The following is a 14211-nucleotide window of genomic DNA, read 5'->3' on the forward strand; positions in this document are numbered from 1 at the left end:
GCATTTCCGGCCCACCAAGCGAAACCGGTGGTTTCTTGGTCACGACCAGCTAAAGCTAAAGTTCCATTAAAGAGCGTAGCATGGTTTTCTATATATAGGAGGCCTCCCATTCCATTTCCAAGGTTAGAATTTTTAGAGCAAAAATTCTCTCTCTCTCTCTCTACAATTCTCTCTCTCTCTTGCAATTTCTTAGCTTTTTGCAAGCTTTTGCCTATACACTCTAAACCAAACCTTACCATCTTTGAACTGAGGTATCTTTGAGCCTAGTTTGAGCTCTTGAGGGTGTGTTTGCCTTGATTTGTTGCCTAGAATTGGTTCTCCTCTTCAAGAGGTATAAAGCTTTGCTTCTCTTCTTGTTTTATTTACTCTTTTTCCTAATGTTTTCCCACTGTTTTTGAGCTTTATAAACTCTGTATTTTTTGGCTGAAACTTGTGATTTAAGGCCAATAAGGGTTGAGGGGTGGTTCACCCTTCTTTACAGTTTGCTTTCAAGGCCTTTACTCTTGTGTTTCCCATCTCTTCACTATCTTTTTTTGAGCTTTTAAATATTGATTTTCAGAGTTATTTCAGTGGCTGAAATGTTGTTTTGAAGTCCAAAATTGGATGGGTTAGCCTCCCCTCCTTGTGTCTTGCTTACTAGCCTACCATGTTCTATATTTTAGCTTATTGTTCTAGCTATTTTTGTCTTAATTCTAGCATGTTTTAGGACTTATTTAGCACTATTTTAGGATTGTTTTTAAGTGTTCATTGCATTTGAGCCTTGTATTGCATGTTTGTAGTGCAATTGTCCTCATAGATTTTGTAGTTTAGGCCTTAGCCTCCATGTTATTTGAGTTGATAGCATTTATTTCATTCTTTACTTACTTGTGATAACCTTTAATCACCTCTGCAACCTCCCTCCTTTCTTGGCTTTTGCTTTGCTTTGAGAGTTGTTTCAAACCTATTGTTCTTTTAAGCTTGAGATTGAGGTTGTCATACTTAATGTTTTAATCCTTTTTAGGGGTTCATTATCAACAGAATGACATCTCTCTCATGCCTTAAGCCAGCTCTTGGTTTGACATTTCTCTCCTTTAGAGGACTTAAACTCACTTTTGGACTTAATTGATTAAAGAACTGAAAGGTAATTAAAATGGAGTAATGAAATAAGGACTAAAAATGATGCAAGATAATAACTTGGTTTGGGTTCAATCGGACCTTAATTGAACCGTTGAGTCTTAAGTCATTTCATACTCATTAGTGATGAAAACGGTTCAAGAGTCATTGTTAACTGTTTTCCTTGATCATTCATGATACAGAGGTGGTTTTGAGAGTCTTGTTTTATTGCATTTATTGAACTCACACACTTTGGTTCATAGGCTATTATGCAATGAAATTACATCGATTGATGGTTTGTGAATCAAGTTTACCACTCCTTTGAGTTGTTTGATGATAAGGAGAGGTAAGTTGTGCAAACAACCCTTGAGAATACCCTGCTCTTGCTCTGTTTGCTCTTTGTTGCAGTAGGAAAAACCAGGCAACAGTGGCCTACAGGCCATCATCTGTGGATGGTAGGCCATCACTTCTAGCCTGCCGGCCTCCTGTGCAAAATCTAGCAGTGTACTTTTGAAGCAGAATAGAATTGGTCTTGAGGTGGAAAACAATGTAAGTGTTCTTCTGTGCAACAGAGGCCTTTGGCAACAGAATAGTGGCGTTCTTCGGGTAAAAACGCATTCATGCAAGAACCCTCCCTCGATCCTCGGGATCCGCAAAATGATGTTAATATTAATATTGTGCTTGAAGTAGTGGCTTTGTAATAGTTAATTCGTTTCGTATTGTAATTATTTAATTACCTAGAATAGTTAATTAATTATTTTATTCGGTTTGTAATAATTAGTTAAGTAGTTTAGCTAATTTATTAATTTGGGTTTTTAATAGCTAGTTAGTTAGTTTAGCTAATTTATTCATTCGGACTCTCCTTCGTGAGAGCACAAATGTTATAATATTGTATATGTCTTCCAAACCCACATCTTTGTCCCTTTTGTTTACTAGCTTATGTTGGTTAGTTTAGGACATCATGTTTTGTTTTGCATGCTTCATGTTTGCATCCACTTGCATTGCATGCACCGACGCTCGGCGCATCATTTTAACTTGCATTGTTAGTTTAATACTTTTTTGAATATGTGCTTAAACCGCATGCTATCAAATTGAGTCGAGCCTTTTTAGATTGCATATCACATGTGTTGCATTAGCCATTGCATAGTTAGGATCATGCATTTTTTCTAACTCTTTTGTTTCTTTTCGCTCACCTCGGAGTACTAGGTGAGCATTTCTATGTTTTAGCATATTGCATTATATGTTTATTTTGCCATGTTTAGTATGCTTGCCATGAGGCTAAATGCTTAATTGATAAACTACTTGAATGCATGCGGATAAAGGCTAATTGCTTGAATTAGAATAATTTGAGTAATGTTATATGTGATCACTTTTTCAAGTGGTACATATTCGGAACAATTTTCAAAACAAACATGAATTAAGTGTTCCAATTCTTGCAAATTAGTCTATACTTGTGTGTGCGTATCACATAGTATGGGAGCTGAATAATGGTAATGGTGGAGATGTGGGGTACACTTGAAAATCGGGGTACATATATTATATTTGGCTTCATACTGTACGATCCAAACACCGAATATCTAATCCGCCATAGAACCAGTTGAACAAAAAGTCAAGTGAGAATTGGCATATGACAGAAGGGGCCAAATAAATAGTTACACGATGGATTAAGAGTGGGCCTGACCCTGGGGCCCAAAAGGAAATATAAATAGAGGAGCATCAACCGAAGAAAGGTATGGGAGAATAGATCCAAAAAACTTAAGCCTCAAGCAAACAATAGACTTACACTAACTTGTCCGTCAGAGTGCTAATTCTGGCACCTCTGACCGGAGTGTTAATCCCTTTTTCAGGTGACGATCAGAGGATCAGGGACGTATTTCAGGATCCTAGAGTATTTTCAAACTTACTTCCCCACAATTGGTGCCGTCTGTGGGAATACCCAAGCTTATTCATGGCGAGCGTCACGGAAGATCCTCCGATAATCGCTGACGAAACTACACCAAGAGATGACCTCACTCCAAGAAATATGCTGGGACCAGAGAATATCGCCGTGCGACGTGCCTTGAACTTTGATTCAGGAGCTCAGACCTCACCCTCAACTTCAATGCATGAGATAACGCAGACGATTATGGATCAGGCAAAGCAAAATGAACAGCGGCTGGAGAACATGATGGCTGAGAATGAGCACCTCCGCCAGGATTTGGCCTTGGAGGTGGCGAAGTTCCAACAAGCCGCATGCCAAGATCGGGATCGACCTTCGGCAAAAAAGGATGGTTGTTGACGTTGACTTTAGAAATGCAACAATGACAGTGATTCAGACTCACCATCTCTCGAGCCCAGAAAGAAAGGGCGAGTTGATGCATCCAGCTCGTCTGAAGGAAGTCCATACGTACGGCATAGATGAAGGAGAAGCGATGATTCAGATGAGGAAGATAAACATGACCCATTCGTGCGACGAATTTCCAAGGCTATGCTATCCAAAAAGTTCAAGGCACCGTCGTTCACCCTCTATGATGGAAAATTAGACCTAACTGATCACATTCGTCATTACAAGCAAGCGATGATGCTCCATGCTGACGGTGAACCCCTTATGTGTTGGATATTTCCAAGCAGTCTGGGACCACTGGCCGTGAGGTGGTACTATAAACTGGAGTTGGCATCGATTAAAAGCTTCCACCAACTCCAAAAGTCATTCACGGCGAGATTCATCACTAATGAGGTCCAACCGAAGCAAGCCGATTCTCTCTGGGCCATGCAAATTAAGCGGGAAGAAACTCTTCATGAATACTCGGCCCGCTATTGGGAGTGCTTTAATCTGGTAGATGATGCTTGCAATGATTCCATGGCCATCATCACCTTTAAGATGGGATTACATCTTGATAGCCTTCTCCGCAGTTCGTTAACCAGGCGTCCCCCCAAAACCCTCTGGGCATTAATGAAGAAAGTTGAAGAATACTGCAAAGTGGAAGACGATGCCCTTCGAGTCGAAGTCGGACGCAAAGCTATTGAGACAGCCACGTCGGGAATTGTTCAGCCGATTAGCACCGTGCCGTCAAGAAGTCCCGAGCGGCGGAATCGACCTAAACTAGGTAATAGGCATGACTCGCGCCGATCAAACGACCAATGTTCACATCAAGCTAATGAACAGTATCAAATGGATAATAGGCGCACAAGGCGTTCAGGCAAAAAATACACGGAGCTGACAAAGCTGATCAATAAGATTCTGTTGAAAGTACAACACCTTCTGTTCTTCAAGTGGCCACTCTACATGACACGACCTCCCAATGCGAGAAGACAGGATAAACGGTGTGAATATCATAAAGACCATGGTCATGACACTGATAGTTGTTATTCATTAAAAGATCACCGTGAAGAGTTGGTGCAAGACGGCTGTCTCACACAATACGTCTGGAAGAACAATTCAACAAATACAGTAGCTCTATAGCCGGAGTCACCTCCTCTTGGTGTAATTCATATGATATACTGCCTACCGGCGCCGCCCGAGGTGTACATAATCCAGTTGCCGTCTAGCACCCATAGCACTTTGACGCCAGCAAAGCGGCCACATGACACTGGAAGGATTAGTTTCGATGATAGTGATTTAGTTAGAATGACTCACCCCCACATTGATCCCCTCGTCATCGAGCTACATGTAAACAGATTCACCATCAAGCGTGTTCTCATTGACTAGGGTAGCACTTCGGAGATAATGCATCACAAAACTTTTGTCAAGCTCGATTTTACCAATTTGAACCTGTCTCTGGCTGACTACCCGTTATTTGGCTTCAATGCTAACCCAGAGTATCCTTTGGGCAAGATCACACTACTAGTGCGGGCTGGCACCAGATCAGTAGACGTAGAGTTTTTGGTTGTCAAGCTCCATTTTCCATATAATCTAATCATGGGCAGAACTTGGTTACATACAATGCAAGCCGTGCCAAGCACCTACCACCAACTGCTCCGTTTTCCGACTGAATACGGTATTGAACAAATTCGCGGCTCTCAGAAATTGGCGCAGGCATGCTATCTTTTAGCTACAAAGAAACTAAAGGGACTGGAAGTGCATTCAATTGAGGAACCGGATGGGGAGAGCCTCGAAGACATTGGGGGGATCCCAAGTGAAAAAGCAACCGAAGCCCTGCATCAGATCGAAATTGATGGAAATCCTGACAAGTTCTTCATGATCGGCACTTCCTTGGATAAAGAGTTGGTAGCCTTCTTACTCGGCAATATTGGTGTATTTGCATGGTCCCCATACGAGATGCCAAGAGTAAGCCCATCAGTGGCCCAACACCGCTTGAATGTTGATCCGAAGTGTAGGCCGATTATTCAGAGAAGCCGGCGGTCAGCCGCAGAGCATGCCTCGGCCGTCGTTCAAGAAGTAGATCGGTTACTTGATGCCGGGGTGATTCGTGAAGTAACTTATCCTACATGGTTGTCTTATACTATGGTTGTCAAGAAGAAGAATGGCTCTTGTCATGTCAGTGTGGATTTTACGGATTTGAACAAAGCCTGTCCCAAGGACTGTTTTCCCCTGCCCAGAATAGACCAACTCATAGATGCAACGACACATCATCAACGCCTGAGCTTCTTGGATGCCTACAGAGGCTATCATCAAATTGCCATGCATCCGGAGGATCAAGAAAAAACTGCATTCCTCACCCCAAGAGGAACCTATTGCTATAAGGTTATGCCTTTTGGGCTGGAAAATGCGGGGGCAACTTATCAAAGACTAGTGACTCCCATGTTCAAGAAACAACTTGGCCGTACCATGGAAGTATACATCAATGATATGGTGGTCAAATCCAAGGAAAAGAACTCCCATCTAGCCAATTTGTCAGAAACATTCGGCATCCTGCGAAAGTACAAGATGAAATTGAATGCTTCCAAGTGTGCATTTGACATAGGATCCGGAAAATTCTTTGGCTACATCGTTAACCACCGCGGAATCGAAGCCAATCCGAGGCAAATCACTGCAATTCTAGAGCTTGGATCCCCTCGGTTAGTCAAAGAGGTTCAGAAGCTAATAGGGATGGCCGCTGCGCTCAACAGGTTTATCAGCCGTTCCACAGATCGCTGCCAACAAATCTTTCACACACTTCGGCAAGGCTAATCATTTGATTGGACTCCCGAGTGCCAGGTAGCTTTGGACAGCCTGAAGTCTTATTTCCAATCAGTACCACTCTTGGCAACACCAGCGGCCGACGATCCACTCATCTTGTATCTGGCAGTATCTGACCGGGTGGTCAGCGCCGTACTCATAAGGGAAGAACTTGGGGAGCAATGACCAGTTTACTTTGTGAGCAAGGGTATGGCTGACACCGAAACACATTATCTTCCATCAGAAAAGCTTATCCTTGCTTTCGTCATGGCTGCAAGAAAATTGATCCACTACTTTCAGGGGTATACCATTGGGGTACCAACGCAATATCCCCTCTTGTCATCGCTCCGCAACGCGGAAGTGTTGGGGCGCGTCTTGAAATGGGCTCTTGAACTCGGCTAGTATGATATCCAGTTTCTACCAAGAACTTTCATCAAAGGGCAAGTGCTTGCCGACTTTGTAGTCGAGTTCAGAAAATCCCTCGCCGATTTTAAGTCTGATCAGGTGCATCCAACCAGCGTGGCAGTGGGGCTGGCGTAGTAATCATGACCCCCAAAGGGGCAATAATCGAACAAGCCATTAAATTGGGATTCGATGCATCAAACAATGAGGCCGAATACGAAGCACTGTTGACCAGAACTTCACCTCGGTGCACGACGTCTGCTTGTCTTCTATGACTCAATGCTAGTAATCAACCAGTTGAAGGAGGAATATGCAGCCAAAAATGACCGCATAGCAGCCTATATAAAAACGGTGAATTCTTTGCTCGCGAAATTTGATCACCACGAACTGAATTAGATAACCCGGGATCAGAACACGCATGTAGACGCCCTGGCTTGCTTAGCCTCTACTATCAACTCAGAAATTAAGCAGACAATCGAAGTAGGGTTCGTCCCCGAGCCGAGCATTACCTCTTCAGAATCAGTTCAGGTCAACGTCATCGAACCGGGTTCGAGTTGGATGGACCCTATCACCACATTCCTATCTTCAGAGCAGCTCCCAATGGATAAGAAAGAAACACACTGTAGACGTCCCCGAACGCCCGGGGAGGATGAGTCCTGTTCTGTTCGTGTTGGGTTCACTACAGTTGAGGACTCTCAAATTGTCACGGTTCTTAATCTGAACCAAAGAGTCCAAATCCGGCAAATCATTTTGGAAAATAGATTTTTAGAAAAGAAGTGCCAAACATGGACTGCTTTGCCAAATACAGAGTCGCCACCTAAATATTTTATTTTGGGAAATTTAGGAAACCCTGACTCGGTGCCAAAGGCCACGTGTCTGTCATCGCCAAAGTTGCCTTGGCTCGGGAACTTGGGTACGATTGGGGAAGGTCAGCTATGAGCACCCCCTCTCGCCCGATCAAAGATCAGCCTCTACTAACCGTGATATCTTGTTTTGAAAGCATTATGTGTTCTTATTCCGGTTATTAACCTAGAATTACTACGTAATGCGTACAGCAAAACAAGTATAGACTAAATTGCCTAAATCGGAACAAAGCATCGCATTTCCGTTTGTTTGGAAAATGGTTTGAATTTTGCTACTCGCGAGTAGGCTAAAAATACGGATTTCGATGAATTATCCCAATTCAAACAATCCAACCTTCACCCACAGGCACTCATTCAGTAATATCACATAAGCACATGGCCACATGGTAAGCATGCTGTCATGTTAACATTCACACTTATGCGAGATACTAAAGCATAAATACTTGCATCGTACTCCGTGCCAAAACAATGAACTAGTTAGTAATCATGCATGATCCTAGTTCATGTTAAGTGCCTAATGCAACGCATACAGAATGCAATTAGGATAGGCTCGGCTAATCCTAGGATGGCATGTGAAATGCAACCATTTGATGCACATATTCGAGTTTAGAATTGAAATACTATGCGGTTAGCATGATGCACCGGGCTTGGCGTATGCAAGGCTGATGAATGATGCACGCATGCATAGCATATGGTATGCTAAATTAAATGTGCCCTAATACCAACCATCAAAAGCAGGTAAGTAAAAGGGAGAAAGAAGTGGGGGTTGGAAGACATGCACACACGCACCCACACTTATTACAAATTCGCCCTCGCTCGGAGGGACCAAAAGAATAATACAGATTTAACTAACCTACAAGCTAATTAAATATTACAGACCAATTAAACTAGTTAAGCAAATTAGCGAATCTAATAAAACAGTAAACAGCCTCGGGAAGAGGGCCCAATGCAATGCGTACTCGACTCCGCTCGGAAGTCCACTACCATGCACAAGTTGCCTCTGTCCACACTGTTCTCCTTCTCTGATCATTGCAAAATTCCCAAGGTGCACTCTATGAACCCTGTGGGATACCACCGGCCAAGGGAAATGCTCAACGGCTAAAGGAAATGATCACCGGCCACTTGTTAAGCTACCGACCACAAATTGTTGGTCGGTCGGCACTAAAGATGGCCGGCCGGCCAAATCTTCCTGCAGAATCCTGTTTTGACAACAGCAGAGGGCAAAACAAGGCATGGCAATGCATTCCAGGCAAATGTGTGCACCAACACATCCCTTATCATGTTTATGACTCAAAGGGACACGGTTCTCGGTTCTCAGGCCACCAATCGCGCATTTAGATGCGTGATGGCCCAAGAAACCAAGTTATGCACTTTGATTTCAATTGAAATGCACATAAACAAGTAAGGAGCTCAACCTCTATCATACTCAATTCAAGAGGCAAGGCATGCATGTCAAATACAACCTAAGCATGCACTCTAAACATGCAACATGAGCATGCAAATGAACATGCAAGGATGCAACTAACAAGCATGCAAAGTGTAATGTCAACATGCACACATGCAAGGCATATAACATGTTAGACAACTTAGCAAGAAATGCATGCCAAACGCAACACTATTCAAGCATGCAACATGTCATGAACCAAGTATCTAAACATACAATCAAGCATGCAAACATGGTTCGACACTTAAGAACAAAGAGGCAACTTTTAAGCACACTTAAAAGGAGATAAACATGGGCATATAGCAAGCATGCTAGGCTCTGAAATTGCATGAAATAGAGGTGCCAAACCAACTAATTAAAGCAAGCAAAGCATGCAAGCAAAGCCAAAACTCAAGGCAAGCCAAAGACGTATTGAACTACACTTAGCAAAATCAAACATGACGTGATTTGAACAACCAAAATCAGAGTCTTGGCATGTTAAAACAAAGCCAAAAACACATCTAGATGGCATCTAAATGGTCTAAACATGCAAGCATACAAAACAGGCCAAACATGAAGCATAAGATGACAACCTTATAAAGCATTAAAGGGACATCAAATGCAAGAATACAAGCATGCCATGAGGACTGAAATGATGCTATAAGTGGTTCTAAGCCACTAAAATGATGCAAGGATAGCATGCTAGAGGGTCCGATACTTAAGGCCTACAAGAGGGATTACATGGTAGCTATACAAAGCAAATCATGGATGACCCAAACAACCAAAAACAGTCCTCAAGAACACTAAAACATGCATAAAAGCTTCACAATGCTAAGCCAAAACAAGTAAGCATAGTGGTCTAAATGCTAGATACATGTTAAGGCAATTTTACGGCATTGCAAGACAAGTATGCAAAGCAAGAATGGTGTGTCTAAACCGAGTAAAAATAGTGCTATATCATGGCAAAATAAGCACAAATAACACTTAAGACATGGCCAACATGAACTTAAAAAGGATGCTCACACATGAGGCAAAAATGGCCCATTTTAAGGACAACAAGGAGAGGGGGTGGCCCTCTCCTTCTTAGGACATCAAGGCACCATCCTCACCACTGAAATCCCTCAAGATTTCAGTGGTGAGGAGGCCCAAACAAGGTGGTCCCGGAGCTCACCCAAAATAGCACAAAATGGGGCCAAACAAGCCCTAAGAGGGGTCAAACAACCTCAAACAACAAAACACTCTTAAACAACTATTTAGAGTAGGCAAAAACAAGACTTTTATGTGTTATACACAGAGTCTAAAAATAGTTGCAAGATAGGCAAAAAGACTATGCAAATATGGGGTAAAAAGGGCAAGAATCTTACCCTTGTTGACCTTCTTCAAGAATGATGCTCCAGCAGCTTCTTCAAGCTCAAAACCACCCAAAAACACCAAGAACAATCTTCTGGTCCCTCAGCAACCAAGAGAAGGTGTAGTACTAGGTGTTTTTGTGCAATAGTAAGACTAAACACACACACAAGGCAAAAGAGAGAGAGAAATAGAGATAGAATAGATACACTATGCTAACTCTAGAACCAGAGCTCCCCTGGGATTTTTTTCTAACCCTAATGGAAGGAGAAGAGGATCCCTCTTATAGAGTTCACTCTTGCAAAGCTTCTCAAGTAAGCTAGTCAAGAGGGAGATCCCTCCATACATCAAGAGGGAGATCCCTCCATACACATGTATGGAGGGGAGCAAAGTGTATGCCAGCTAGCACAGCTGTCATAAAAATATCTGCAAAAGCAGATGAATAGTGGTTGGCCAGCCAAAAATGCATTTTGACCAAAATAGATGGCTGGTCGACCATCTAGAGTGCCGGTCGGCCAAACATTTGGTCGATGGCAACAAAACATAGCCGGTGGCCTCAAACCATGGCCAGTGGAGTGTGGGGATGGCCAACAAGCCATTCCCTGCCCTCCAAAGCAAAAACACAAGTGTTTGGTGCAAACCCAAACACAAAACAGTCGAGTCGAGAGATCCTAAGGCAAGGCGCGTAGCCGAGACCTCTGGGAACTCAATACGAACACAAACAAGGATGATCACCGAGCGTTCAAACGGTGACGTCCAAGTCTTGAGGACGGTCAAAAATGGGGTGTGTACCCACAGAAACTGCGAAACAAAGCCCTCTGATACTATTTGGATCTGCAGGGGAAGCTCTACAAAAAATCTCTCTCTGGGCCGTACTTAGAGTGTGTTCACTCGGATAAAATCGAGAAACTTTTGTCTGAAATACATGAAGGCAATTGTGGTGCCCATTCAGGCAGACATTCTCTGGCATATCACGTCGTATCGCAGGGGTACTATTAGTCGACCATAGGAACTGATGCCGAGAGTTATGTCAAGAAATGTGTTCAATGCCAAAAGTTTTCCCCATTAACTCATCTGCCAGCTAAGAAGTTAAATTCTATCACTATTCCTTGGCCATTCGCTCAATGGGGGCTCGATATCATGGGATCGTTACCACGAGCCCTAGGCAACAGGCGATTCCTAATTGTTGCGACGGATTATTTCACAAAATGGGTCGAAGCGGAGGCACTAACACATATTCGAGATTCTGACGTTAAGCGTTTTGTATGGAAAAACATCATAACAAGGTTCGGCATACCACGAGCACTTGTTTTAGACAATGGTACCCAGTTTGATTGTGGTGTGTGTCGAGAATTGTGCGACACTTATGGTATCCGGCCCTACTTTTCCTCTTCGGCTTACTCCCAAAGCAATGGTCAAGTGGAGGCAACCAACAAGGATATTTTGGATGGCATTAAGAAAAGGCCAGAGAAAGCTAAAGGCAGATGGGTCGAAGAGTTGCCCAGTGTGCTGTGGGCTCATCACACTACTCCAAGGCAATCCACTGGGGAAACGTTGTTTGCTCTATGCTTCGAAACCTAGGCAATCATCCCTCTGGAGATTGGCCTCCCAACCTTGAAATCGAAGGTTTTTAACATGGGCCAAAATGGCATGATGTTGGCCTTGGACTTGACTCTGATTGAAGAACACTGAGACCGCGCCCTTGCATCCATGGCACGGTACTAGCAATAGCTTGCCAAGTCGTATAATCAACGTGTTCAGCTACGCTGTTATACACCAGCAGAATTGGTCCTCAAGAAATTGCTTCCCGCTGCTAGGAACCCGGCTAACGAAAAATTGGGTCCTACTTGGAATGGCCCCTATTAGATTGACTCAATCGTAGGGACAGGGGCATATTAGCTCAAAGACATGGATAGAAGAAGCTTGCTACATCCGTGGAATTCCACACACTTGCGCAAGTTTTATTATTAAGTCAACTTGTACGGCACGACAGCTTGTTTTGATTTTACGCCGTCTATATCTTTCTTTTTTCAATACAATGTTTTCTCTTGAGTTCTGGTTGTGTTGCCCAGTGAGTTCTAGTCGTGTCAAAATCCTCCGAATTTGGAGTGCCCTTCGTGCAGGACACGTTTAGGCCGATTAAGCCTCCAAATTTGGAGCGCCCTTCGTGAGTCACATTTGGGCCAATACAATTAAGCCTCCGAATTTGGAGCACCCTTCGTGCATGACACGTTTGGGCCGATTAAGCCTCTGAATTTGGAGCGCCCTTCGTGCAGGACACGTTTGGGCCAATTAAGCCTCCAAATTTGGAGCGTCCTTTGTGAACCACGTTTGGGCCAATACAATTAAGCCTCCAAATTTGGAGTGCCCTTCGTGCACGACACGTTTGGGCCGATTAAGCCTTAGAATTCTGAGCGTCCGTCGTGCACAACATGTTTGGGCCGATTAAGCCTCTGAATTCGGACCGCCCTTCGTGAATCACGTTTGGGCCAATACAATTAAGCCTCCAAATTCGGAGTGCCCTTCGTGCGCGACACGTTTGGGCCGATTAAGCCTCTAAAATTTGGAGCGCCCTTTATGCACGACATGTTTGGGCGGATTAAGCCTCCGAATTCGGAGTGCCCTTCGTGAATCACGTTTGGGCCAATACAATTAAGCCTCCAAATTCAGAGTGCCCTTCGTGCGTGATACGTTTGGGCCGATTAAGTCTCAGAATTTGGAGCGCCCTTCGTGCATAACACGACTGGGCCGATTAAGCCTCCGAAATTCGAAGCGCCCTTCGTGAATGACACGTTGGGGCCAATACAAATAAGCCTCCAAATTTGGAGCGCCCTTCGTGACGTTTGGGCCGATTAAGCATCCGAATTCAGAGCGCCCATCATGAATTACGTTTGGGCCAAACACGATTAAGCCTCCGAATTCGGAGCTTCTTTCGTTGATATTACGATCAACGTAAAGTATAAGACAACTAGATTGGCAAGGAAGATTGATTACTTTTTACAAACATCAGATAAACTAATATTTATTTTCAGTAAAGAAATTAAACTCTTGGAGACATTCAGAATAATATGTTTTATTCAATAAATCATAAGTACGTGTTTTACAAAAAAAAAAAAAATACATCAAAATTATTCGGCTCTGCCCTCGTCATCAGTCTTCTTGGCTTCGAAAGCCTCAAACGGAAAAGTATAACTCTGATATAAGGGTGACGCCGGATCAACACCGCAGCCCGAAAAGCCGTGGTCCATCCATGCTTAAATCTGCGATTTTCGTATTGACAGACCTCCTCATCTAGTTTCTCCTTTGTCTTCTCTATCCCAACTTTACGACCCTCATGGAAGCCTTTCTCATAGGACCTAGCCTTAGTAGATTCTATTGCGAACATACTAGCCGTCTTTCAGTCGGCAATCGCATGATCTAGAATTCGGCGATTTACTCGATCCACGACAATCAGATTCACTTGACTCGCCGAATGAGTCTCAGAGAGGTTAGCTTTCTTCTGCTCATTTTCGGCCCTCTCTGCACGGGCTTGCAAGCTCTGAATGCGAGCATCCCTTTGCTCTATCTCTCTTCGCGCGGCACGCAGGCGCATGCCGATTTCATTGGCGGTATACAAACCCTTTACTGCTCCATGAACACCCTCCCGAAAAACTTCATAATCAGCCCGGCTAACCATGGACTGCTGAACTTCTAGCAGAAAAATTTGTTGAGTGAACTCGACTGCTACATTTGGGTTGTGAATGATGGAATCCGCCTACATCATCAGTTTGTTCCCAACAAAAACCAAGAAACTCAACGGGCGCGGTGTCGCACTGGCTTCACCTCTCGAATGAGGAGAGTTACCTCGTTGTTGTCTTTTATTTCTGGGTGACGTACTTCAGTGACATGGGGATTGGTGTTTCTCATGCTCCCTCGACACCTTACTCCCCGTGCACGTAGGCTCGCCACCTCGGTTCATCTCTGCGTACAGCTCCACGAGTGTCCTA

General features: G+C 43.7%; 1 protein-coding gene across 1 annotated transcript; it reads left to right on the plus strand.

Moving 5' to 3' along the window:
- The first annotated feature begins 4798 nt into the window (after window positions 1-4798).
- On the plus strand, window positions 4799-6202 carry LOC145821594 (uncharacterized). Its single transcript, XM_082918123.1, has 2 exons — window positions 4799-5569; window positions 5900-6202. Exons 1-2 carry the CDS (start codon window positions 4799-4801, stop codon window positions 6200-6202), a joined length of 1074 nt encoding a protein of 357 aa, XP_082774249.1.
- The last annotated feature ends 8009 nt before the right edge of the window (window positions 6203-14211 follow it).

Source organism: Camellia sinensis, chromosome 3 (assembly GCF_055761805.1).
Source record: "Camellia sinensis isolate YWXY chromosome 3, ASM5576180v1, whole genome shotgun sequence".
Taxonomy (NCBI): domain Eukaryota; kingdom Viridiplantae; phylum Streptophyta; class Magnoliopsida; order Ericales; family Theaceae; genus Camellia; species Camellia sinensis.